At 41.3% G+C, this 26,709-nt stretch overlaps 1 protein-coding gene across 2 annotated transcripts in view; it reads left to right on the forward strand.

The window, feature by feature from the left end:
- nrp1b (neuropilin 1b) overlaps positions 1-26,709 on the forward strand; it is a 186,333-nt gene that overhangs the window by 41,504 nt on the left and 118,120 nt on the right. For both annotated transcript variants that reach the window (XM_060905961.1, XM_060905963.1), the window contains exons 7-8: positions 15,664-15,819; positions 25,474-25,618. In XM_060905961.1, the coding sequence (XP_060761944.1) occupies positions 15,664-15,819; positions 25,474-25,618 (301 nt within the window). The remainder of the gene's footprint in view (positions 1-15,663; positions 15,820-25,473; positions 25,619-26,709) is intronic.

Genomic DNA, 26,709 nt, shown 5'->3' on the forward strand with positions numbered 1-26,709 from the left:
GTTTTGGTGTGGTGTGGTGTGCTCATGTCACAAAAGCAGTAATTTCTGTGTATTGCATTTCTGGCACAGAATCTTTTCCATAAAAGAAAACTATACCTCTTTTGATTAGAACAGAATTTATTTAGCTTTCATTAAAAATTGTTAGGAGCTAACTGGTGATTCATTAGTTACAAATTCAGACCCTGTAATATTAGCACTATAACATGACATTTCCAAATTTATTTCAAATTCTGTGACTATACATTCATTGGCTTATGTTGTATTAACTCACTGATGTTGTGTACAGTTCTGGTCAGAAGTTTACATACATTAATCATGGACATGAATGTCACGGCAATATTGGGCTTTCATGGTTCCCCCTGGGTTCTGAAAAATATTCTCTACTTTTTTCTTTGAAAAATCAAGTTCTTTGAAAGAAACATTCTTCATTTTTTCTTAGTCTGTATTTTTTCTTAGTTACTGACTTATCGAAGTGGACTGAATACAGGTTTATACCAACCAAACTGGCACAATTCAAATATTTGTACAGATACAGGCCTCTCCGTTACATATAAAATTTGGGCTCCACTCCAGCACAGAATCTTAAGAAAGACTTGCTTTTGGGCACGCTGTGCACTATCAAGCTAAAATAAATAGTTTGAGCTTACTTAAGGTTATTTTACCATGGAATTATTCAAAACAGATATTAGGACTCCCTTTACTTCAATAGAAAACTTGATTTACAATTGAGCTATTTTGGGCATCCCAAATTAACTTGGGGCCCTTAGGGTTGTATCTTAATCTGCCATGTTATGGAAAGGCCTGACAAAAATGCTAAATATAAAGTTTGACTGGGGTTGAGCTCAGTTTTGTCCACCAACAATTTGTTGGAATCAGAATTAATGGAATTAATGGTTTTTGCAGTGTTAAACATTTGAGATTTATTTCTGATTCCAGCAAGTCTCACTACTCTTGGAACCCTCATCCACTCAGTCTCCTCCCACACACTCTGCTTACAGGTTACTGGACTGTCCTCAAGCCACCATGTGCTATAGACCCCTTGCACATGATATCATGCATCACGTGATAATTACACCTGGGGGTCAAACAGACACCATCTTTTGTGTAAGCAAGGCTTAATCTGTCTTCAGTATGGCTCATTTTTGCACTGTTTTTGGTTGTTCAAATTGAGAAATAGATAAAAAGTTAATACCATCTCCCCGCTATCAAGAAAAATGTTAACAAAGAGAAGCAAATGCTTCAAGAACAACAAGAAATGAGTGATTAAAGAGAATACGATGAGAGGAGCTAAGTCTGAAAACTCCAGAGAAATTTGTGATTGTATTTAAAATGTATTTTTAAAAAAAAGAAAGTTGGAAGTGAGTATGGAAGCGTTTGCTTAAGAATCTAATTTTATTTTTTCTGCTCACATTCGAGTTAGCTTCTTTATGAAAGTGTTTGATTTTCTTACAGGTGAAGCAGCTTCCTTATTCAACACGGAAAACCTAGATTGGTTTCAAACAACTTGGACATAACTAAATAAAAAAACCCAACAAGGAGTAACATGCGCGATATATCCTGTATGAACAGAAAAGATTAAGAGCAGAGAGCGCTGAAGCTTTGTTTCTGTTATCAGAGGAACCCAGTCCTGTACAAAATGTCACTATGGAGCCAGAGTGTAGTAATGAACCTACAGTTCGAGTGTTCTACCCACAGACTGAACTTTACAACAGCTCCATGCATGTGAAATGGAAATAAATCGACTAAGGCAGGAAAAACTATTCCAGATAAAATTGTTACTGTCTGTTACACACTTCTCAACCTGTGTGACTCAGTTGTGCCTTTTGAACAGAGAATAAATGAAAAAGGAACTGAACATTAACTGATTATTAGGGCCCGAGCCCTATGGGCAAAGGCCCTATTGTTCTTGTAAGAGTTCACTATTATTAGGGCCCGAGCCCTACTGGGCGAAGGCCCTATTGTTCTTGTAAGAGTTCACTATTATTATTCTTCTTCCGTCTTCTTCTTTATTTTTCTCCGCTGTTGGGCCATTTTCGGGGCACTTGCCATGGGCGAAAACGCACGAAATTTGGCACCAGTTCCGAGAATTGCCACCGCTACTCAGAACCAAAAGCCCAAACTTGGCCGGGGCTCAGGGCCTCTATAGCGCCCCCTAAGTCGTTGTGATTTTGGCCTCCCGCATTACGGTGCCTGGTTGCCATATAGTTTGTAGTACTGGCATGCCATTTGGTATGCATATGTATCTCACTAAGCCGGACAAAAATGTAATGCCAATGCATTAGCCACGCCCAACAGGAAGTGAGGTAATTTCACTTTTGTGCGAAATGCATGGCCACGAAGACGGCGCAACTCCTCCTAGACCGTTCATAGGAATGTCACCAAAATTGATACCCATCCTCTACAGACATGGCTGACAAAAGTTACTAAATACGTTTCACGTAGGATCAACCGTTCAGAAGTTATACGTCAATCAATTTTCACTTCAAAATTTTACATGCTTAAAAATTCATTACAAATCTTCTAATTGCTCAAAACTGCTCATACTTGACACGCAGATCAATCATGGGGCTTCTGACATGTTACCCAATTTCTGTCACATTTCGCCACTGGGGGTGCTATTTTTGGGCAAAAAATCCAATCTTTCCTCAAATTTGGTCAAACTTCACGGCCACCCTCTTACTACCTCCCATGTCATGTATACCACATTTTGGGAATTTTCGTCCATGGGGGGCGCTGTTTTTGGCCGACGCAATTGCTCCAAAACGGGTTTTTGGTAAATAATTCCATAATGCTTTTCCTTCTCACCACTTCCTTGTGATAGTGCGTTGCTGCAGTAGACACTTATTTTTCCAACTCATAATCGCTCATGTACAGCATAGCGCCACCTACTGACATGGGAAAAACCAAAAAATTTATTCTTCAAAAATCTATATCTCATCTTCTATTTACTCAATTGTCATCAAACTTCATACGCAAACTCTTCATAGCTGACCTGACATGTACGCCAAATTTTGTGCACTTTCGCCCCTGGGGGTGCTGGTTATGGCAGAAATGATATTGCAGCTTCTGATTTGTCAAACTTGGCAAGCAAACTCTTTCCAAGACCCTTATTGGGGCGCTTGCCATGGTCGACAACGCACGAAATTTGGCTCCTTTTTCTTAGACTGCCACCGCTACTGAGAACCAGAAGCCCAGATCCAGGCGGGCCTCAGGGCCTCTATAGCGCCCCCTAACTCGTTGTGATTTTGGCCTCCCGCATTAAGGTGCCTGGTTGCCATGTAGTTTGTAGTAGTGGCATGCCATTTGGTACGCATATGTATCTCACTAAGCCGGACAAAAATGTAATGCCAATGCATTAGCCACGCCCAACAGGAAGTGAGGTAATTTCACTTTTGTGCGAAATGCATGGCCACGAAGACGGCGCAACTCCTCCTAGACCGTTCATAGGAATGTCACCAAAATTGATACACATCATCTACAGACATGGCTGACAAAAGTTACTAAATAGGTTTCACATAGGTTAAACCGTTCAGAAGTTTTACGTCAATCAATTTTCGATGCAAAATTTTACATGCTTAAAAATTCATAACAAATCTTCTGATTGCTCAAAACTGCTCATACTTCACACGCAAATCACTCATTGGGCTTCTGACATTTTACCCAATTTCTGTGATATTTCGCCACTGGGGGCGCTATTTTTGGGCAAAAAATCCAATCTTTCCTCAACTTTGGTCAAACTTCACGGCCACCCTCTTACTACCTCCCTTGTCATGTATACCACATTTTGGGAATTTTCGTCCATGGGGGGCGCTGTTTTTGGCCGACTCAATTGCTCCAAAACGGGTTTTTGGTAAATAATTCCATAATGCTTTTCCTTCACACCACTACCTTGTGATAGTACATTGCTGTTGTAGACACTTATTTTTCCAACTCATAATCGCTCATGTACAGCATAGCGCCACCTACTGACATGGGAAAAACCAAAAAATTTATTCTTCAAAAATCTATATCTCATCTTCTATTTACTCAATTGTCATCAAACTTCATACGCAAACTCTTCATAGCTGACCTGACATGTACGCCAAATTTTGTGCACTTTCGCCCCTGGGGGTGCTGGTTATGGCAGAAATGATATTGCAGCTTCTGATTTGTCAAACTTGGCAAGCAAACTCTTTCCAAGACCCTTATTGGGGCGCTTGCCATGGTCGACAACGCACGAAATTTGGCTCCTTTTTCTTAGACTGCCACCGCTACTGAGAACCAGAAGCCCAGATCCAGGCGGGCCTCAGGGCCTCTATAGCGCCCCCTAACTCGTTGTGATTTTGGCCTCCCGCATTAAGGTGCCTGGTTGCCATGTAGTTTGTAGTAGTGGCATGCCATTTGGTACGCATATGTATCTCACTAAGCCGGACAAAAATGTAATGCCAATGCATTAGCCACGCCCAACAGGAAGTGAGGTAATTTCACTTTTGTGCGAAATGCATGGCCACGAAGACGGCGCAACTCCTCCTAGACCGTTCATAGGAATGTCACCAAAATTGATACACATCATCTACAGACATGGCTGACAAAAGTTACTAAATAGGTTTCACATAGGTTAAACCGTTCAGAAGTTTTACGTCAATCAATTTTCGATGCAAAATTTTACATGCTTAAAAATTCATAACAAATCTTCTGATTGCTCAAAACTGCTCATACTTCACACGCAAATCACTCATTGGGCTTCTGACATTTTACCCAATTTCTGTGATATTTCGCCACTGGGGGCGCTATTTTTGGGCAAAAAATCCAATCTTTCCTCAACTTTGGTCAAACTTCACGGCCACCCTCTTACTACCTCCCTTGTCATGTATACCACATTTTGGGAATTTTCGTCCATGGGGGGCGCTGTTTTTGGCCGACTCAATTGCTCCAAAACGGGTTTTTGGTAAATAATTCCATAATGCTTTTCCTTCACACCACTACCTTGTGATAGTACATTGCTGTTGTAGACACTTATTTTTCCAACTCATAATCGCTCATGTACAGCATAGCGCCACCTACTGACATGGGAAAAACCAAAAAATTTATTCTTCAAAAATCTATATCTCATCTTCTATTTACTCAATTGTCATCAAACTTCATACGCAAACTCTTCATAGCTCACCTGACATATACGCCAAATTTTGTGCACTTTCGCCCCTGGGGGTGCTGGTTATGGCAAAAATGATATTGCAGCTTCTGATTTGTCACACTTGGCAGGCTAACTCTTTACAAGACCCTTATTGGGGCGCTTGCCATGGTCGGCAACGCACGAAATTTGGCTCCTTTTTCTTAGACTGCCACCGCTACTGAGAACCAGAAGCCCAGATCCAGGCGGGCCTCAGGGCCTCTATAGCGCCCCCCGAGCACCGTACAGTGCGAGACCCTATTGTTGCCATGTGTCCAATTCTGTGCTTTGTCGCCATTGTGGGAGTAATGTCTCTTGCCGAAGAAGCTGTGGAAGGTATTTCGCGGGGACGCATGCCCCCGCCCCCCTTGGCCGCTGGCGCGAGGGCCCGTCGAGGCCGCTTGCGGCTTTAATTATTCTTCCGTCTTCTTCTTCCGTCGTCTTCTTCTTTATTTTTCTCCGCTGTTGGGCCATTTTCGGGGCGCTTGCCATGGGCGAAAACGCACGAAATTTGGCACCAGTTCCGAGAATTGCCACCGCTACTCAGAACCAGAAGCCCAGACTTGGCCGGGGCTCAGGGCCTCCATAGCGCCCCCTAAGTCGTTGTGATTTTGGCCTCCCGCATTAAGGTGCCTGGTTGCCATATAGTTTGTAGTAGTGGCATGCAATTTGGTACGCATATGTATCTCACTAAGCCGGACAAAAATGTAATGCCAATGCATTAGCCACGCCCAACAGGAAGTGAGGTTATTTCACTTTTGTGCGAAATGCATGGCCACGAAGACGGCGCAACTCCTCCTAGACCGTTCATAGGAATGTCACCAAAATTGATACACATCATCTACAGACATGGCTGACAAAAGTTACTAAATACGTTTCACGTAGGATTAACCGTTCAGAAGTTATACATCAATCAATTTTCGATGCAAAATTTTTCATGCTTAAAAATTCATAACAAATCTTCTGATTGCTCAGAACTGCTCATACTTCACACGCAAATCACTCATTGGGCTTCTGACATGTTACCCAATTTCTGTGATATTTCGCCACTGGGGGCGCTATTTTTGGGCAAAAATTCCAATCTTTCCTCAATTTTTGTCAAACTTCACGGCCACCCTCTTACTACCTCCCATGTCATGTATACCACGTTTTGGAAATTTTTGTCCATGGGGGCCGCTGTTTTTGGCCGACGCATTTGCTCCAAAACGGGTTTTTGGTCAATAATTCCATAATGCTTCTCCTTCACACCACTTCCTTGTGATAGTACGTTGCTGTTGTAGACACTTATTTTTCCAACTCATAATCGCTCATGTACAGCATAGCGCCACCTACTGACATGGGAAAAACCAAAAAATTTATTCTTCAAAAATCTATATCTCATCTTCTATTTACTCAATTGTCATCAAACTTCATACGCAAACTCCTCATAGCTCACCTGACGTCTACGCCAGATTTTGTGCACTTTCGCCCCTGGGGGTGCTGGTTATGGCTAAAATGATATTGCAACTTCTGATTTGTCAAACTTGCCAAGCAAACTCTTTACAAGACCCTTATTGGGGCGCTTGCCATGGTCGACAACGCACGAAATTTGGCTCCTTTTTCTTAGACTGCCACCGCTACTGAGAACCAGAAGCCCAGATCCAGGCGGGCCTCAGGGCCTCTATAGCGCCCCCTAACTCGTTGTGATTTTGGCCTCCCGCATTAAGGTGCCTGGTTGCCATGTAGTTTGTAGTAGTGGCATGCTGTTTGGTATGCATATGTATCTCACTAAGCCGGACAAAAATGTAATGCCAATGCATTAGCCACGCCCAACAGGAAGTGAGGTAATTTCACTTTTGTGCGAAATGCATGGCCACGAAGACGGCGCAACTCCTCCTAGACCGTTCATAGGAATGTCACCAAAATTGATACACATCATCTACAGACATGGCTGACAAAAGTTAGTAAATGGGTTTCACGTAGCATAAACCGTTCAGAAGTTATACGTCAATCAATTTTCAATGCAACATTTTACATGCTTAAAAATTCATAACTAATCTTCTACTTGCTCAAACCTGCTCATACTTCACACGCAGATCACTCATTGGGCTTCTGACATGTTACCCACTTTCTGTGATATTTCGCCACTGGGGGCGCTATTTTTGGGCAAAAATTCCAGTCTTTCCTCAAATTTGGTCAAACTTCACGGCCACCCTCTTCCTACCTCCCATGTCATGTATACCACATTTTGGGAATTTTCGTCCATGGGGGGCGCTGTTTTTGGCCGACGCAATTGCTCCAAAACGGGTTTTTGGTAACTAATTCCATAATGCTTCTCCTTCACACCACTACCTTGTGGTAGTGCGTTGCTGTTGTAGACACTTATTTTTCCAACTCATAATCGCTCATGTACAGCATAGCGCCACCTACTGACATGGGAAAAACCAAAAATTTTGTTCTTCAAAAATCTATATCTCATCTTCTATTTACTCAATTGTCATCAAACTTCATACGCCAACTCTTCATAGCTCACCTTACATGTACGCCTAATTTTGTGCACTTTCGCCCCTGGGGGTGCTGGTTATGGCAAAAATGATATTGCAGCTTCTGATTTGTCAAACTTGGCAAGCAAACTCTTTACAGGACCCTTATTAGGGCGCTATTATTATTAGGGCCCGAGCACCGTACAGTGCGAGACCCTATCGTTGCCATGTGTCCAATTCTGTTCTTTGTCGCCATTGCGGGAGTAATGTCTCTTGCCGAAGAAGCTGTGGAAGGTACTTCGCGGGGACGCATGCCCCCGCCCCCCTTGGCCGCTGGCGCGAGGGCCCGTCGAGGCCGCTTGCGGCTTTAATTGAAATTATCATTCTAAGGGTGATTATAGTTACTATATGACTATAGCTACAACTGGAATGTGCTGATTCTGTTAGCGTTTGTAATTATTGTACCATCCACTATTAGATAAAATTAAAAATTATACAATATTGTTTGAAAGTCTAGAGCAAGATATTTTCTTATTTTACAAATAACAACACTTCAGATATTATTTTAACAATAATAAGCATCACTGTATAAATAATAGAGTGCAAATAATTCTGTAGCTAGATGTTCTTGGGGTTGTTGAGAGTAAATTCAACATTCTGTTCCCAAAAGCTAATGTCAGGAAAAAGTCTTTACATGCAGAAGCTTTTCTTGCTTTTGTAGTTTTTTTTAACTGTTCTTCCGTGCCGGGACTCTTTGGGAAAAAGAAGGTATGTTCCAACATGTGGCTAATGCTAGGCCACAAATCTGCACTGTCACTCCAGTTGTTTCGATGAATTTTGTACAGCTCATAACCGCTAATAAACTCTAATTTCCACATATATCCCTCATTTGCTTCTTTCTGACTTAGATTATCCAAGTAATCTGGTAGTAGAGCTTTTTTAGCTGCAGTTTTATTTGGACAACAACAACAGATGCCAGACATCTTTGCTTGGCTTCAGTACGTAAACAAAGTTCGCTTGTCCCCCGGGTACAGGGTAGCGATGGTTGCTAACGTAAATCGACCAGCTTGCTGCCCTTGGTTGCAAGGGATATCTGTACATATGCTTGTAGTCATGGAATGAAGTTGAACTCTACCAAATGTAAAGAACTGTGTATAGACTTTTTACAGTATAAGCCCTCTTATTTACCTCCCTTGCAAATGTCAGGTCAAATTATTGAGCAAGTATATTCTTATAAGTTGCTTGGTGTATACATTTCAGACAATTTGTCATGGTCTACCCACTGTGATTTTATTGTAAAGAGAGCTCGGAAATGCCTATATGCTTTGTGCGTGTTGAAGAAATCTGGTGTTTCATCATCTAACCTTATTCAAGTTTATTGTAGCCTGGTTAGGCCCATCCTAGAATATGCATCTCCTGCGTGGGCTGGGCTACCAGCTTGTCAAGGTCAGCTGGTGGAGGGCATTCAGAGGGCTGCATTTAAAATTATATTTCCCGAGCGATCATATGAGTCGGCACTCGCGGGTTGTGGTTTGTCTATGTTGGCAGCGCGCCGTGATGGGGCTTGCGGGAAATTTATTGCTAACATTAGGGAGTCTGGTTTCCTAGCACACATGCTACCACAGGCCGTGAGGGTCGCTCATGGCTATGGTTTGAGGTCTGGCCTGTTCCGCGCTGACTATCGTGTAACAAGGACCGACCAACTTAGCAACTTTGTGACCTATAAGTTTAGTAGGGACTAAATATGGTTTTTTTTGTGTGTGTTATTGTATTGTATTAGTATTTGTATTTGGCCTCCCTTGTAATTTAGTGTTATCACTACCAAAGGGCTAAATAAACTGAATTGAATTGAATTGAAATGTGACGTCAGCGCAAGGGGTCTATTAAAGGCCAATTACTTATTGAGAATTCTTCTTCCTGTAAAGTTGGCTTTGTTAGGGTTGGCCCAGTATTCAAAAGCTTTCTTGAAGTCAAACTTTGCCATGCCTAGAATAGATGGGGTGTCATGAGAGATCTGCATGAGAAGGTTGCACTCTTTGACTTCTAACCTGTTCCTGGTGGTGGTTTTGATGAGGTTGTATCAACTTAAACCTTTCTCACAATCCACACAGAAGTACACAGGACAGTGGGTAGCAATTTTATGGTCTGTGGATAGTCCTCCAAAAAGTTAGAAGATGCAGAAAGAATGTCTTTGCACATTTCATCAAAGGACATGGTAATTATTCTGTATTCTGCACTTATCCGATATTTTAAAGTTGACCATTCAAATTTAAATGCGGCACTATCCATCACCTCTGGGGTTTCACCTCTCTTTCTACCAAAGTGACTACAGATGATCTTGACTTTACCCAAAGTCATCACCATATCTGGCCAGGTCCCCATAAGGGAGTAGGTTTGAAGGATCAAAGATCAAATAAGACCCAAGGATATCCCCATCAGGGAATCTGGACTGGAGATTGGTCTCACGATTGGTAAGGAATTGCTCTTTCACATTTTCAAATCTCTCTGTCCTTGCCACACTGTCAACAATAACATGGCCCTTCCAAATGAAAGACCCTTCTACAGACCCCTCTGGTGCAGCTGGTAGACCATCAAGAAACCTCTGGAAATTGATACCAGGATTGTCTTTCAAATCAGAAATGGCACTGATGTAGGAATTGAGAGATCTGTGTGCCTGAGAGAAATCCAAGTTTTTCTTCTGAAAAACCCTACACAGTTGACCAACCAAAGTCAGGACATCAGAAAGGAAGTGAGTTGTAGCTACAAATTCATATGTACATATTTTCTTCACCATTGGATCTTTATCCTGGAGTAAGGCAGAGATAAGTGGGCTCAAATTTCTAAGGCCAGCCTCCACAGCCCCTGCAAAAGAGAGCCACCTGGTGTCAAATACCTGCTTAAATTTAATTTGTGTTTGTTCAAATACTTCTTAAATATGCTTTAAAGTTGTCTGATGCTTGTGACCAAAATGATAGTATTTGTAAATGGCACTGAGGGTCTCCTGGTAAGTGTCCAGATACTGGAGCACATATGAGCAGCTTGAGAAACTGCAAGACTAAGCCTGTGGGCAATGCAGTGCACCGATACAATAAAGGGAGAGAGCAACTTCAACTTCATGGTGACACCTGAGCGGGTTCCTACCATTACAGAGGCCCCATCAATAGCAACAGCAACACAGTTCTTAAGATCTAAACCCATATTACCGCAATTGTTAACAACAGTTTGATATATTGCATCAGCGGTACCACTATCAAGATCTGTGACACAGAGAAATTTAGTTTTCACATGACCATGTATATGGTATTTTACAAAGATGATTAAAGTTTTTCAGTTGCCCTGTCTGTTGACTGATCCAGGATAATTTCAAACATCCCAGAGTCACAAAGTTCCTTCAGCAGATCATCTGCCACAACCTTAGCCATGGGTCGCTGAAAATTCTTTAATAGAACTGACATGTCTATACTTAGTATGCTTATCGACATGAAGATCTTACAAGCCTTCAACACCCTGGGTGATCTGAAAGTCTACCAAGTCACCAAAGTCCAAATTGGGATGATTTTTCTTAGCCAGATAATACACAGTTTTTGTAGCTTTCACAGCCACTCCACTCTCAGATTTGTGCCTTTTTTCAATAGCCAATTTTCTATTGACCCCCAACTTCTTTCATCGATACGAGCCTGCTTGTGGTCTTTTGTATTGACATGCTTCTGAACAGTGTCAAGAAGAATCTTGGAACAACCAACTGTGAAGGAATTCGATTTTCCTGTCGATTTACAAGCTGAACACAGCATGACACTGCGTTTTTCATCATACGTTAGCCATGGGAACTCAACACGCTATGCTGCCCAAAACATAGCTCCCTTCAGTCGCTTGCTGCATCTGACAGCACTTTCACTTTGTCATTTTTTACTGACCCTTGTATTACTTACACTGTCGGATGTGCTAGGGGATGGTAGGGGCTCTGAGTGTGCCTCCCCCATGGCTGTTTCAGCCCTTAAATCATCTTCAGTGCTTGAAGAAGCTTGCCCAAAAAACTACTTCAGCTTAGATTCCACCATTGGTTGGTTCACACAAAGATAATTATAACAGCATAGCAGGCCGACTAAGATGCATTGTGATGGGTTAAAAGCTTGGTGCCCATTTGTTCGTTATGTGTAGTCGATTTTTATTGGTCACAAGCATGTGCTCATTGTTTACACTCTGACTTCCCGCTGTCTCTTCACTGTGGTTGGGATTTGTGGAGGGATTTCTAGAAAACAAATATAGTGCTCAGCGTAAATGAGTACACCCCCTTTGAAAAGTAAAATTTTAAACAATATCTCAATGAACACAAACAATTTCCAAAATGTTGACAAGACAAAGTTTAATATAACATCTGTTTAACTTATAACGTGAAAGTAAGGTTAATAATATAAACTTAGATTACACATTTTTCAGTTTTACTCAAATTAGGGTGGTGCAAAAATGAGTACACCCCACAACAAATACTACTACATCTAGTACTTTGTATGGCCTCCATGATTTTTAATGACAGCACCAAGTCTTCTAGGCATGGAATGAACAAGTTGGTGACATTTTGCAACATCAGTCTTTTTCCATTCTTCAACAATGACCTCTTTTAGTAACTGGATGCTGGATGGAGAGTGATGCTCAACTTGTCTCTTCAGAATTCCCCATAGGTGTTCAATTGGGTTCAGATCAGGAGACATACTTGGCCACTGACTCACTTTCACCATGTTCTTCTTCAGAAATCCAACAGTGGCCTTAGATGTGTGCTTAGGATCATTGTCATGTTGGAAAAGTGCACGACGACCAAAGGCACGGAGTGATGGTAGCATCTTCTCTTTCAGTATAGTGCAATACGTCTGTGAATTCATGATGCTATCAATGAAATGCAGCTCCCCGACACCAGCAGCCCCACATAAGGACACTGCCACCACCATGTTTCACTGTAGGCACCATGCATTTTTCTTTGTATTCCTCACCTTTGCGACGCCATACAGTTTTGAAGCCATCAGTTCCAAAAACATTTATCTTGGTCTCATCACTCCAGAGTATAGAGTCCCAGTAGTCTTCATCTTTGTCAGCATGGGCCCTGGCAAACTCTAGGCGGGCTTTTTTGTGCCTGGGCTTTAGGAGAGGCTTCTTTCGTGGACTGCATCCATGCATGCCGTTCCTCTGCAGTGTATGCCGTATTGTGTCATGGGAAATAGTCACCCCAGTTTGGCTTTCTACTTCTTTAGATAACTGCAGTGAACTTGCATGCCGATTTTCTTCAACCCTTCTCATCAGAAGACGCTCCTGTCGAGGTGTTAACTTCTGTGGACGACCTGGACGTCTCTGTGAGATGGTTGCAGTTCCATCTTACTTAAATTTTTGTACCACTTTTGCTACAGTATTCTGACTGAAAAGTAAAGCTTTGCTGATCTTCTTGTAGCCTTCACCTTTGTGGTGTAAAGAAATTATTTTCTTTGGGGAATTCTGAAGAGACAAGTTGAGCATCACTCTCCATCCAGCATCCAGTCACTAAAAGAGGTCATTGTTGAAGAATGGAAAAAGATTGATGTTGCAAAATGTCACCAACTTGTTCATTCCATGCCTAGAAGACTTGGTGCTGTCATTAAAAATCATGGAGGCCATACAAAGTACTAGATGTTTTAGTTTTTGTTGTGGGGTGTACTTATTTTTGCACCACCCTAATTTGAGTAAAACTGAAAAATGTGTAATCTAAGTTATATTATTAACCTTACTTTTTCCCATTATAAGTTAAGCAGATGTTATATTAAACTTTGTCAACATTTTGGAAATTGTTTGTATTCATTGAGATATTGTTTAAAATTTTACTTTTCACTCATTTTCTACTTATTTTCTACTCATTTATGCTGAGCACTGTACATGTCACTGTGACTACTGCTAGTAATGTTTTCTTCATCACTGATGGATTATATTCATCAGTGACAAGCGTGATGACTGCCAGCAGGAACCCTGGGCTTTCAATTATTTCTTTGAACTGTTCTTTTTTCTGGGGAAGAATGATTGTACAACATACAGCTTCTAACTTCTTGTTAGTGATCATCATTGACAACAGCTGGTAGCTTCTCTGTGCCAACATAGAAAGGGTTTGTTTGTTTGTTTGTTTGTTTGTTTGTTTGTTTGTTTGTTTGTTTGTTTGACAAGTACAAGCTATTGGGAGGTGTAGCCACTTTGCCAAGGTCTGGAAGAAGATCTAAACTGTCACCCTTAGCTGAGAAATAATTGGTTCAGATGGTCAGGAGCAACCTAGGAACCACCAAGGCACAGGCGTGCCATGTACTGGAAACTGCTGGAACACTAGTATCAGTCTACAGTCAAGCAAATTTTAGATCTCCATGGACTCCATTAGATCTCTAAGTCCCCGCTCCAAAATCGACACCTTCAAGCTCAAATAAAGTTTGCAGCTGACCACATGAACAAAGAAAAAGCTTTCTGGTGGAAAGTTTTATGGTCAGAGAAAGACAAAGATTGAGTTTGGCCTTAATGAACAGAGGTATGTTTGGAGAACTAAAGGTGAGGCATTGAACCCCAAGAACACTGTACCAACTGTTAAGCAGCTGGTAGGCATGGTTAACCAAAGTGGATGGAATACTGAAGAAGGAGGACTACCAGAGTTTGGAGGACTACCACAGGACTGGCTCAGCATAACCTCATACAATCAGCTACACAGTAAAAATCATAGTGTCAATTTTACTCTTTAAGAGTTGAATTTAACTCTCTGTCAGATAACATTTGGTCCCACTCAAAATCAGTGTAAAATTTACTCTATAGCCAGTGTAAGATTTTTAGAGTTAATTTTACTCTATTTTGTGTCAAAATTAACAATGTGTGTAAAAGTATTTAACACTATAGATAGTGTAAGATTTTCAGAGTTAATCTGACTCTATATTGTATTTTCGCGGGGAATCATCACCCTGCAGAGTAGATTTTGTCGTTGTGTGCAAGTGGGAATTAACTCTCACTTTTGACACTACCATTTAGACGATTTTACTCTGCATAGTGTTATAACTACTCTATCCAGAGGAAAATAGGTTTACACTGCAATATTGACACTCCATTTTTTACTGTGTAGATGGTTGAATCTTGGACACAATTGGTTGTTCCAACAGGACAACAAACACATCCAAGCTGGTTGTGGAGTGGATAAAGCAGGTTGTCATTAAGTTTTTGGAATGGCCTTCCCAAAGTCCTGACCTCAACACTATCAAAAATATGCCAGGAAATCTAACTAACAATTCTGCCGATAAGAGTGGTCAAATATCCAACCAGAATTCTGTCAGAAGCTTGTTGATGGTTACCAAAAACGTCTGGCCAATGTTAAACTTGCTAAGGGAAAATGTAACCAAATACGTATGCTGTATGCATATTTTTGACCCTGTATGTATAATTTTAACCCTGTGTTGATTTCAGAAAACCTAAAATACATTAAAATGTCGTTTCTTTCTTGTACTTCTTGCAAAAAATTCTTGTTTTTCTTCTATTAAAGATGTATGTTCAAAAAAGAATAGTTTAAAGAAATTATTGAAAGCTCAATATTGAAATGGCATTCATGTCCGCGATGAGTGTATGTAAACTTCTGACATCAACTTTATGTCTTAGCCTAATAGCCAATCAGTATTTCTGATAGAGGTCATATGCTGTCTTGGTTCCATTCAAACACACCCTCATGATTACAGCCAAATATATTCTGTCTCTTGACTAATCATGAAATGTCACAAAAAAGTGTAAAATTTTAACAGAATATACAAACTGTAACACATACTGGGCTTCTTTTTATGTAGCATCTTGGTAATATGCAAAAAATATTTTTGGCTAGTTGCTTACATGGGTGAAGCAGTGCAACAGAGCCTGCACCATTCAAACTCTGCCAGTGAATAGGGAATTTTAAATCCAGATTTCTGTAAAGCTGCTTTGTGACAATATCTATTGTTAAAAGTGGTATAGAAATAAAATTGAATTTACTAACGGCAGATATACACATTACAAACATCTCTCTCTCTCTTTTCATCTTTCTCTCAGGTGAATCTGGGCTTTTTGCGATATGTTTCAGCTATAGGAACACAAGGAGCCATCTCTCAGGAAACTAAGAAAGCTTACTATGTTAAGACCTACAAAGTCAGCATTAGCACCAATGGGGAGGACTGGATCATGGTGAAAGATGGCATCAAGCACAAGGTAATAAACAGGAAATTCTGTTGAAGAAATAAAGATGCTTCTTCAGTGTTCTCCACTTTTCAAAAATAAAAGGTGGTGGTGGGGGTTTGGGGGCCGCCTAGGCCCCCAACAGGGTCCAGGGGCGGAGCCCTGGTAGGGGGTCAAGGGGACAAAGTCCCCCTGAAGCTGATGGACTTTAGGCTTTTTTGACAGTGAAACTGGCCAATAAATGGATAGGAAATACTAAATCATTTTTAAAATTATTTTACAAAAAATTAACACATTATTACTGTACATATAATCTTTATTGTCAATGTGAGACTCATTTGACATTTCAGTTGAGACTGATGCGCCTGTTGCGCATCCCTGAATTAATTATATTTTTTTGTGTGTGAAAAATAAATGAACTTCCATGCATAAACAAAATACCCAATTACAATAAATGCATACATTTTTTACAATACACATAATTAATGTGGGCGGCACGGTGGTGTAGTGGTTAGCGCTGTCGCCTCACAGCAAGAAGGTTCTGGGTTCGAGCCCCGTGGCTGGCGAGGGCCTTTCTGTGTGGAGTTTGCATGTTCTCCCCGTGTCCGCGTGGGTTTCCTCCGAGTGCTCCGGTTTCCCCCACAGTCCAAAGACATGCAGGTTAGGTTAACTGGTGACTCTAAATTGACCGTAGGTGTGAATGTGAGTGTGAATGGTTGTCTGTGTCTATATGTCAGCCCTGTGATGACCTGGCGACTTGTCCAGGGTGAACCCCGCCTTTCGCCCATAGTCAGCTGGGATAGGCTCCAGCTTGCCTGTGACCCTGTAGAGCAGGATAAAGCGGCTACAGATAATGAGATGAGATGAGATAATTAATGTTAATTGGGTGAAACCACTCCAATCAATGCACGAGCTGGTGCGCATGCCCGAGACTGGCACTACAAAGCCACCCTGGCCTCCGAGGTGGCCGGGGTGGCTTTGTAGCCATTGCTCACCAGACATTGAGCTTCTAACTGTAAACTGCAGACCATTCTATTTGCCCAGGGAGTTTACTTTAGTTTTCATCACTGCTGTGTACATGCCCCCCAGTGCTAATACAAAGGAGGCTATGAGTGTTCTCTACTGGACTATCAGTGAGTTGCAATCCGTCCACACTGAGGGCTTTTACATTGTGGCTGGGGATTTTAACCAGGCCAACATGAAGACAGTTCTCCCTCATTTTCACCAGCATGTGGATTGTGCAACCAGGGGAGCGAACACATTAGACATGGCAGACACCAATATGAAGGATGCATTCAAAGCAGCTCCCCACCCCCACCTTGGCTCTTCTGACCATTTATCCGTCATGTTAATCCCTGCATATAAGCCCCTGCTGATCAGAGGAAAACCTACAGTGAGGCAGGTGAGGGTGTGGTCTGAGGGGGCTATGGAGGCACTACAGGACTGTTTTGAGTGCATGGACTGGGACATGTTCAAGGAAGCTGCCACTTATAATGATCATACCAACATAGATGAGTATGCCATATCTGTGTCAGCCTACATCAACAAATGCATGGAGGACGTCAGCGACATAAAGAGCATCACCACCCGGGCCAACCAAAAGCCCTGGATGACTTATGAAGTATGCAAAATGCTAAAGGCATGGAACTCAGCCTTCAAGTCTGGTGACGAGAAGGCACTGAGAACAGCGAAAGCTAACTTGAACCGTGCCATCAGATTAGCAAAGTGTGCTCACAGTCAAAAATCCAGGAATTTTTCCATGACACCACCAATACCATGGATATGTGGAAAGGCATACGGGCTATCACAAACTACAGGATAGCCCCTCCCGAGTGTTATGATGACGCGACTTTCCTCAATGAACTAAATAACTTCTTTGGGAGGTTTGAGGCACTAAATAACACTCCTGTAGTGAAATCTGTTCCCCATCAGGATGAAAAGGCACTCTGTCTTGATACAGCTGAGGTGTGGAGGACTCTGAGGAGAGTCAACACACAGAAGGCCCTGGGCCCTGATAATATTCCTGGTTGGGTGCTCAGGGAATGTGCAGACCAGCTGGCTCATGCTCTAACAGACATTTTCAACACCTCACTGGATCAAGCCAAAGTCCCATCATGCTTCAAGACTGCCACCATCATCCCAGTGCCAAAAAAACCCTCAAATCATATCACTCAATGACTACCGGCCCGTCGCACTCACTCCCATTATGATGAAGTGCTTTGAGAGGCTGGTAAAGGAGTACATCACCTCCAGGCTCCCTCCCACATTCGACCCCTTCCAGTTTGCCTACCAGCCTAACCGTTCCACTGAAGACGCCATCTCCTCCGCTCTTCACTTGAGCCTTGCACACCTGGAGGAGAAGAACACTCGTGCGGATGCTGTTCCTGGACTTCAGTTCAGCATTTAAGAAAGAAAGAAAGAAAGAAAGAAAGAAAGAAAGAAAGAAAACACAACTTTATTCATTACACACTTGTGAAATTCCTCTCTGCATTTAACCCATCTGAAGCAGTGAACACGCACATGCACACACACGTGAGCAATGAGCACACACACATACCCAGAGCAGTGGGCAGCCATGCTAACAGCGCCTGGGGAGCAGTTGGGAGTTAGGTGCCTTGCTCAAGGGCACCTCAGCCCAAGGCCATCCCATATTAGCCTAGCCACATATCTTTGAACTGTGGGGGAAACTGGAGCACCTGGAGGAAACCCACGCAGACACGGGGAGAACATGCAAACTCCGCACAGAAAGGCCCCCATTAATACCATCATTCCACAGCATTTGGTGAACAAACTGGGTCCCCTGTCCCCATCCTCACTACATTCTACAGAAACAACATAGAGAGTGTTCTAACCAGCTGCATCTCTGTGTGGTGTGGAGGCTGCAGTGCCTCTGACTGGAAGAATGTGAGGAGAATGGGGAGGACAGCAGAGAAAATCATTGGGCCTTCTCTTCCCTCCATTCAGGACATTGCACCAAGGCGCTGCATGTCTCGAGCCAGTAACATCATCAGTGACCCCTCACACCCTCACTATGGACTGTTCTCCCCTCTGGCCTCTGGAAAGAGGTTCCGTAGCATTCAGTGCAGGACCACCAGGTTCTGTAACAGCTTTTCCCCCCAGGTCACCATACTGCTGAACTCCAACTCTAAACTTCTATTTATAACTTGAACATTTACTAATTCCACAGGTCACTTTATACTATTGCACTTTATAATATTTTTGCTGCTGCATAATTTAATTTAATACACTTAATATTTAATTCTGTGCTGAGCCAAATTGCAACAAAATTTCATTCCGTGTACACTTGTTGCATACTAAATGACAATAAAGGTTGTCTAAATCTAAGTAGTTTGGGTCCTTTGACCCAGGAACCCGGAAGTCCTGCAGTAAACAACCACAGGGAAGCAACGGGAAAATGCAGCTCTCGCCTACACAATCACAGATACGTAAAATAAAAGACCTAAACTTACAGTGGTGCTTGAAAGTTTGTGAACCCTTTAGAATTTTCTATATTTCTGCATAAATATGACCTAAAACGTCATCAGATTTTCACACAAGTCCTAAAAGTAGATAAAGAGAACCCAGTTAAACAAATGAGACAAAAATATTATACTTGGTCATTTATTTATTGAGGAAAATGATCCAATATTACTGTGAGTGGCAAAAGTATGTGAACCTTTGCTTTCAGTATCTACTGTGACCCCCTTGTGCAGCAATAACTGCAACTAAACGTTTCCAGTAACTGTTGATCAGTCCTGCACACCGGCTTGGAGGAATTTTAGCCCATTCCTCCGTACAGAACAGCTTCAACTCTGGGATGCTGGTGGGTTTCCTCACATGAACTGCTCACTTCAGGTCCTTCCACAGCATTTCGATTGGATTAAGGTCAGGACTTTGACTTGGCCATTCCAAAACATTTACTTTATTCTTCTTTAACCATTCTTTGGTAGAACGACCTGTGTGTTTAGGATTGTTGTCTTGCTGCATGACCCGGATTATCTTGAGACTCAGTTCATGGACAGATGTCCTGACATTTTCCTTTAGAATTTGCTGGTATAATTCAGAATTCATTGTTCCATCAATGATGGCAAGCTGTCCTGGCCCAGATGCAGCAAAACAGGCCCAAACCATGATACTACCACCACCACGTTTCACAAATGGGATAAGGTTCTTATGCTGGAATGCAGTGTTTTCCTTTCTCCAAACATAACGCTTCTCATTTAAACCAAAAATTCTATTTTGGTCTCATCCGTCCACAAAACATTTTCCAATAGCCTTCTGGCTTGTTCACGTGATCTTTAGCAAACTGCAAACGTGCAGCAATGTTCTGTTTGGAGAGCAGTGGCTTTCTCCTTGCAACCCTGCCATGCACACCATTGTTGTTCAGTGTCCTCCTGATGGTGGACTCATGAACATTTAACATTAGCCAATGTGAGAGAGGCCTTCAGTTTCATAGAAGTTACCCTGGGGTCCTTTGTGACCTCGCCAATGATTACACACCTTGCTCTTGGGGTGATCTTTGTTGGTCGACCACTCCTGGGGAGGGTAACAATGGGCTTGAATTTTCTCCATTTGTACACAATGACTACGTTTACATGCACGTCCAAATCGAGCTGCTGTTGGTAATCGAGCAAAGGGTCCCAGCAGGGGTGCCAAAGAAATCCAATCCTACATGCACAAGTGAAATCGGGCTATTGTGCAAGGTGCATTGTGCACCCGAGCCACACGTGGCGCTACACGCCCCATCGTGTTGGTACACTTCCGGTTGTCGTCATGAAGAAGAGCTATAGTGTTGCCAGATACTGCTGACGTTTTCCAGCCCAAAACATGTTCAAATCCGCTAAAATGCACTTAAAACCCCCAATCTGGCAAAACTAGTCCGTGTTCAAGCTGTTAGGCTTGCTCTAACAGACTATGGCTACAAACTGTCCGGCGCAGACCACTGTTTTGTAAGACAACTTATTTTGCACAATAATATTTTTCTAAAGTCCATTTTTTGCTTACAAAAAATTTTTTTTTTTTTGCTTACAATTTAACTTATGTCTTAATAAACACACAAAAAGTTCAATTGTTTTGTTTTTATTGACATTCTTCAGATGTTGGACATACACACATAAATACAGTGACTTGTTTATGTACACAATTCACAGCTATGCAACAGCTGTACAGATGTATTTGGTGATACAGTAAGTGAGCTAAATTTTAACAGTGCAAACAATGCCACAAAAAGAAAAGATTCATGCCGTTGTCATGATTCGTTGTCATGCCGACAGAGGCTGTTGTGTTTCCCGCTTGTGGTCTCGTCACTCGTCACTTCCGGAAGTAGCTCGACTACTAGCTCGATAGGGTATACATGCACAAAGTAGCTCGGCAGAAATCGCATAAACTAGGTCGTGTAGCTCGATTCCGAGAAATCAAGTTCGGTTCAATTTCAGCCGAATTAAGGTGTATACATGGCATTTTGAACTTCGATTTCAGTCGAGCAACGGCAGAAATTCGATTCTCTCTATGTGCATGTAAACGTAGTGAATCTGTCTGACTGTGGATTGGTGGAGTCCAAACTCTTTAGAGATGGTTTTGTAACCTTTTCCAGCCTGATGAGCATCAACAACACTTTTTCTGAGGTCCTCAGAAATCTCCTTTGTTCGTGTCATGATACACTTCCACAAACATGTGTTGTGAAGATCAGACTTTGATAGATCCCTGTTCCTTACATAAAAGAGGGTGCCCACTCACACCTGATTGTCATCCCATTGATTGAAAACACCTGACTCTAATTTCACCTTCAAATTAACTGCTAATCCTAGAGGTTCACATACTTTTGCCACTCACAAAGATGTAATATTGGATCATTTTCCTCAATAAATAAATGACCAAGTATAATATTTTTGTCTCATTTGTTTAACTGGGTTCTCTTTATCTACTTTTAGGACTTGTGTGAAAATCTGATGACGTTTTAGGTCATATTTATGCAAAAATATAGAAAATTCTAAAGGGTTCACAAACTTTCAAGCACCACTGTAACTAATGTGTGTGTGTGCTGTTATATGATTACTGTAACTGTGTATGGTCAGAAAAGATGATAGATAAGCATAACCATTGCACAATAACGCTACAAACACCTGCAAAGTTATTTAGCTGTTGGCCAGCTGCAGCTTGTAGCTTCCAGCGTTACTGTGTCAGTATAGTGTAATGTGGTGTGGTGTAGTGTAACGCAGGAATAGTCCTCAATCTGCAGAGCTCTGTCACACCATCTCAGGGCTCTACATTAACTTTTGAAACTACTTGTCCTGTTGGGCAAGTTGAAATTTACTTGTCCGAATGTGAAGTTGACTTGTCCGAAGAAATATTTGAGAAAAAAAACATAAACTATTTGTAACCCAACAATCTTTATTGCATTTGTTTCCGAATTCACAACATATGCATAATATCTATGAATCAAAAGTAATCAATACTTGATATACTGAGACAAAAGTTTAAAAATATAGTAAAACAGACTGATTGATACCATAATTCACCAACTGTTATGCTGAAGTTCAGAAGCAATATATTCCAATAGAGTAGAAATTATGAACATAAAATATTAAGAACAAAATAACTATACTATGAGATCCAGAAACACTAACCATTATATATACATATAGATCAGTACTCTGCAGTTCAGTAACAAATATCACAAAAAGTAACATTATCATAAAATTTATGACTTGATGAGATATCACTAGTTTGGACAAGAGAAACAAATGACAACAATGCTACAAATAAAAACAACTGATAACAAAATTGACTGATTAATACTGTAAATCACTGATTATTATACACTGAAATCTAGTTATCAAATGACAAGATAATATATCTTATGAAAACAAAATATTTCTTGTTATGAGAAAAAAATTGGACTCCATCAATCATTAATTTATTTATGAGAAATTGAAAACCAGAAAATTAAAATTATGTATATTTTCATTTTTAAATTATTAACTTTGAATGTATATCCTCCACTGATTAATTGTTGTTGTCTAATTATTCAGTGTGACTCCTGTATGGTATTTAATGGTCAAAAAAAGATAATTAATAATTTCAAATAATCCATAATTATATCTAAATTATAGAGCCCTATGTTTCAAATCCCTAAACTCCCATTACTAATTAGTTAATTAATACAGCCGGTAACCTAATTAGCAGCCATTTGACAGCTTGGTATTTCATAGATAACTTTCCCCACTCCTACCTCACTCCCTGTCAATCCACATGCATGCAGGCGCACATTCCAAGCCCAGCACACCCCGCCACACACGCTTGGCTATATAATGAACACCATCAACAACAATTCAAAGATTTGGAAATTACCACATACTCAACGTAAATATACAGTTGAATAATGATCCCGCCAACAGAAATGTCAACAAATCCACGTGTATGACACGATTAAAACCAATCATAAACAACCGTTTACTTTTCAGCTCAAATACACGAAGCGGTATTGGCCGGTTTCGCAAATGGAATATTGCGCATGCGCACATCACTCTTTCCGAATAGAAACATCCGGCGATTCATCAAAACAATATGTCGAGTGAGATGCTTCGGAAATCATGTGAATAAACTGATAAATTTGATATGTAACCCGAATATCGGCGCATTTTGGCACTTGTCCAATCGGACAAGTAACTGAGACGATGAACTTGTCCGACATAAAGTATCACTTGTCCCGGACAAGCGGACAAGCGTTAATGTCGAGCCCTGCCATCTGTATGCAGCCAGCCGGATGGTTTTCTATTGCAATCGCATGGCCACTTCAGGTAGCCCCGTATGTTTAATGGTCTTCTGCGTGTTAGTTACAAAGTTATAATAAAGTGAATATGATTTATTTGGTGTAGACTGATGAAGTTACATAGTATTTTTTTTTTCTTGGCCAAGGGAAGGGCGGCAGGTCAGAATTATAACGTGGCGGTGCGCCACTTTAAAAGCACCCGTGGAGAACACTGCTCTTTCCTGCAGAGTTTAATTTCAACTCTAATCTAATACTCCTTGCTGATGACATGTGAGCTCAGTGTTACTGGCCATTACTACTGGTGTTCTGTTGATTTGTGCTACCTATTGGATTAAGGATAGGATTAGGTTTAAGGCTAGGGCAAAGCAGTGAGAAGTGAGTTTCACTGTGCAAGCTACAGAAATTGTATAAAGGCAAAGATGTAAGGGCAGTAACGTGTGTTCTTGCAGAGAGAAGCCAGTAACCAGAGAGAGAGAGAGAGAGCTGAGCAACCCTGTGTGTGTGTGTGTCTAGATAAAGTCGCTGAAAAAGCAAAAGTAAAATGGAGAATGAAACGCACCTTGAGTTGTCACAAGACTGTCTCCCATTTACCTGAGCTGAAAAATTGGTACAGTATGGCAGTAAAATAAATCTGAGACATGCATTTAAAAAAATTGCTACATGTATAAAAAAGCAGAAAAGGAACATGATGCATTGTAGCTCCATCCATCCATCCATCCATCCATCCATTATCTGTAGCTGCTTATCCTGTTCTACAGGGTTGCAGGCAAGCTGGAGCCTATTCCAGCTGACTATGGGCGAGAGGCGGGGTACACCCTGGACAAGTCACCAGGCTATCGCAGGGCTGACACAGAGACAAACAACCATTCATACTCACACCTACGGTCAATTTAGAGCCACCAATTAACCTAACCTGCATATCTTTGAACTGTGGGAGAAACTGGAGCACCCGGAGGAAACCCACGCAGACACGGGGAGAACATGCAAACTCCACTCAGAAAGGCCCTCACCAGCCGCTGAGCTCGAACCCAGGACCTTTTTGCTGTGAGGCAACAGTGCTAACCACTACACCACCATGCCACCCATGCACTCTAACTCATTTACTTCATTAGCATTAACTGTAACAAAATCAAATCACACCTACTATACCATTTATGTAAAAACCACTTATCCAGATCAATTCTTTCTGTTAGTTCTGAGATATGGTCAAGCTGTGGTCAGCCCTTCTTTGGCAGATTTAAGCACAGTAGTTATGTCACTTGGTTTGGGAACGCTCTGTCCATGTCATTGGTGACCAAACCTGTCTAGTTGTCAGTCTCAGTCCATTAATTTGCTCCCCAAATAAATGTTTATGTATGTTACTCAGCTTGCACATCAGAGGCAGAAACATATACATTGTAATATTTCAAGAAACTTTGAATGAAGTATCAGAATCATTAGTCTGTGTCAATGCTTTCAAAGAAATAATTATTGGAAAGCAGCAGAAATTTTTCATATTTTACAAATAATATTTTACAAACAATATTATTATATTTTAGAGGATCTGCATAGCTGGTCATGGGTGTGTGGCCCCAAGGGCACCCATTAAAGTTCCACCATAGGCTGAAACTAAAGTGCTTGAAGGTAGATAGTTTTTGAAAGAGTTTTTGTCTTTATTGATGTTGTATGTGTGATTGAATGTAGCAGTAAAGTGTTCTCCTGACTTGTTGAATCACCTATGGAAAATATTCAATTGTGCAATATGTAATTCAGTTGTGTAATTGAATAATTCAGTTGTGCCTTACATGACTGCAGTAGCTCACACATGTGAGTGCGTGTATTCATTAGGTAATGTCTTATAATTGGGTACAGATACTTGGCTATACATTGTGCAAATGTGGTCTTTACTTTTTTTTTTAATTATTATTTTTTTTTAGGTGTTTCAGGGCAGTCGCAGCCCCACAGATGAGGTGCGTGCCTTTTTCCCAAAACCCACACTGACACAATACATACGGATACGACCTCTAACTTGGGAACAAGGCATCTGCATGCGCTTTGAATTATATGGTTGCAAGATATCAGGTAACAGACAGACAGACACACACACACACACACACACACAAAAATATCACCATGAAACACATGTGATGCCTAGCATCTGTTTTAGTCTCATTTAAAAGACATTTTGGTGATTAATAATATATTCTGCTGATAGGGCTTGCTTTTAATAACTGGTTGTTTTTTGGTATTGGGAATAGTCAAAGTGAAACTATTGGTATGGGCACATGCTTACAGATTATGTTTATATATTGTAGTATCATACAACCCCGATTCCAAAAAAGTTGGGACAAAATACAAATTGTAAATAAAAACGGAATGCAACGATGTGGAAGTTTCAAAATTCCATATTTTATTCAGAATAGAACATAGATGACATATCAAATGTTTAAACTGAAAAAATGTATCATTTAAAGAGAAAAATTAGGTGATTTTAAATTTCATGATGACAACAACACATCTCAAAAAAGTTGGGACAAGGCCATGTTTACCACTGTGAGACATCCCCTTTTCTCTTTACAACAGTCTGTAAACGTCTGGGGACTGAGGAGACAAGTTGCTCAAGTTGAGGGATAGGAATGTTAACCCATTCTTGTCCAATGCAGGATTCTAGTTGCTCAACTGTCTTAGGTCTTTTTTGTCGTATCTTCCATTTTATGATGCGCCAAATGTTTTCTATGGGTGAAAGATCTGGACTGCAGGCTGGCCAGTTCAGTACCCAGACCCTTCTTCTACGCAGCCATGATGCTGTAATTGATGCAGTATGTGGTTTGGCATTGTCATGTTGGAAAATGCAAGGTCTTTCCTGAAAGAGACGTCGTCTGGATGGGAGCATATGTTGCTCTAGAACCTGGATATACCTTTCAGCATTGATGGTGTCTTTCCAGGTGTGTAAGCTGCCCATGCCACACGCACCAATGCAACCCCATACCATCAGAGATGCAGGCTTCTGAACTGAGCGCTGATAACAACTTGGGTCGTCCTTCTCCTCTTTAGTCTGAATGACATGGCGTCCCTGATTTCCATAAAGAACTTCGAATTTTGATTCATCTGACCACAGAACAGTTTTCCACTTTGCCACAGTCCATTTTAAACGAGCCTTGGCCCAGAGAAGA

The sequence above is a fragment of the Neoarius graeffei genome, chromosome 23, assembly GCF_027579695.1.
Source record: "Neoarius graeffei isolate fNeoGra1 chromosome 23, fNeoGra1.pri, whole genome shotgun sequence".
Classification (NCBI taxonomy): domain Eukaryota; kingdom Metazoa; phylum Chordata; class Actinopteri; order Siluriformes; family Ariidae; genus Neoarius; species Neoarius graeffei.